At 39.8% G+C, this 1,670-nt stretch overlaps 1 protein-coding gene across 1 annotated transcript in view; it reads left to right on the top strand.

The window, feature by feature from the left end:
• Positions 1-915, top strand: part of LOC109826002 (cytokinin dehydrogenase 3-like) — a 3,773-nt gene extending 2,858 nt beyond the window's left edge. Inside the window, 1 exon segment of the mRNA XM_020392941.1 lies at positions 431-915. Within this exon segment, the coding sequence (XP_020248530.1) occupies positions 431-770 (340 nt within the window). The 3' untranslated portion in view covers positions 771-915.

The raw sequence follows: 1,670 nt of genomic DNA, 5'->3' as shown, positions 1-1,670 counted from the left end.
CAGTGTCTCAGAGGCTGACCAGCCTTTTTGTGAAGTTGTACATGTGATCAGAAGATCATGAACAATAACAGCACACTGACTTGACTTCAGCTTTATTGCTATGCTGAAGCATCATGCATGGTCCAGATTTAATATTCCACTTCACTGTCCTCAGCTTTATTGCCCTGGTCCTTACTTGTACCTAGTACAAAATTGTAACTATATATTAGGCTTCATTGTCTCACATTACTGGTCTTTTTAAGATAACACCAAAGCAAAATCGGTTTCAGATTTCAGCAGACGTGTCACCTCCGGGGAAAAAATATATAGTTCAGGTTTCGATCCATAAAAAATGACTTCACGGTCAGAAACATCTAAGAGCGGATCGTAATGCGGTTTTGATTGATAACCGTGAAATTTTATGTTGCCTAATATTGCATTTATGTCACAGGTGGAATGCAAACTCGTCGGCTGTGCTGCCGGAGTCCGGCAAGTTTGATCGGGTCGTATACGTAGTGGGTATACTTAGATCCGCTAACCCGAATACGTGCTCTCCGGCTTGCCTCCAGGACCTCCTTCGCCGCAACCGCCACATCGCGGAGGTTGCAAGCAGGCCAAACATCGGGGCAAAGCAGTATCTAGCCCACCATCCGTCCCCGGCCCATTGGCCAAAATGGGACCGGTTTGCAACCCATAAAACCCGGTTCGACCCGTTAAATATACTTGCCCCCGGGCAAGGGATATTTCCCAAGAGCTATCTTACAACCCAAGATACTTCTTATTCTCTATAATAAGACTTGGTATATATAAATAGAGATAAGTAGAGAGATTTGGGTGGTTATATAGTTTTTCATTTGGTTAATGAAGTTTAGAGGACGCGGGGATTTTGACTTTCTTGTAATTAATGGGAAATGAAAGAAAAGGTGCCATTTTTCATGTTCTGTTTCTTCTACTTTTTTTCTCTCCTTTTTTTATTTTTGAGTTTTTTGGGTGCAATTTTCTTTGAGGTGCAATTTTTTACTATTCGGTTTTTAGTCTACCCGGTCATTGAAACTGCTATTAGGACCTCCAATTCTTAAATATTGTTTAAAAGTAGGGAACCACACCCCCTCTCATTTGCTACACTGCATTAGCCCCCGCATGGGATTTTAAATTTTTAAAATCTCGTGTGGGGCCCGGTGCACTGTAGCAAATGAGAGGGGGTGTGGTTAGAGTTGTGGTTGGGGGTGTGCCCCTGGTGCCACCCTAAAAGTAGTCTCTCAAATCATTAGATATTTTACTACTAGGCACTTCAATTCTCATAAGTCTGCTTTAAATTACTCTCACTTATCATTATCGCTAGTACTAAATTATAAGAATTGCGGTGCCTAACAGAAATATCAACGTCTAAAAGTGACTGGGTTTAAAATATTAAAGATGCAAGCGACTAATATGAGTAAAAAAAAAAAGGCTTTACCATCTTATTAATATTTAATAATTATTGTGTACTGTGTGTACTGGACTTTGGCGATATCTAAGAAGATATGGGATCCCTTGGAGTGAGGGTCAGTGTGTACTGTGTACGTTTGTGTGTCGTTACATCAAAGCATATCCCTTTGGGAAACATGATATTTTTTAAGAGTATAATAAAAGAGTTTCAACTTTTGTTTAGGGATATAAAATAGATTATAAATTTTAGGATGAAAAAATGG

This window comes from Asparagus officinalis, chromosome 10 (assembly GCF_001876935.1).
Source record: "Asparagus officinalis chromosome 10, Aspof.V1, whole genome shotgun sequence".
Lineage (NCBI taxonomy): Eukaryota > Viridiplantae > Streptophyta > Magnoliopsida > Asparagales > Asparagaceae > Asparagus > Asparagus officinalis.
This window is presented reverse-complemented; position numbering and strand designations above follow the sequence as displayed.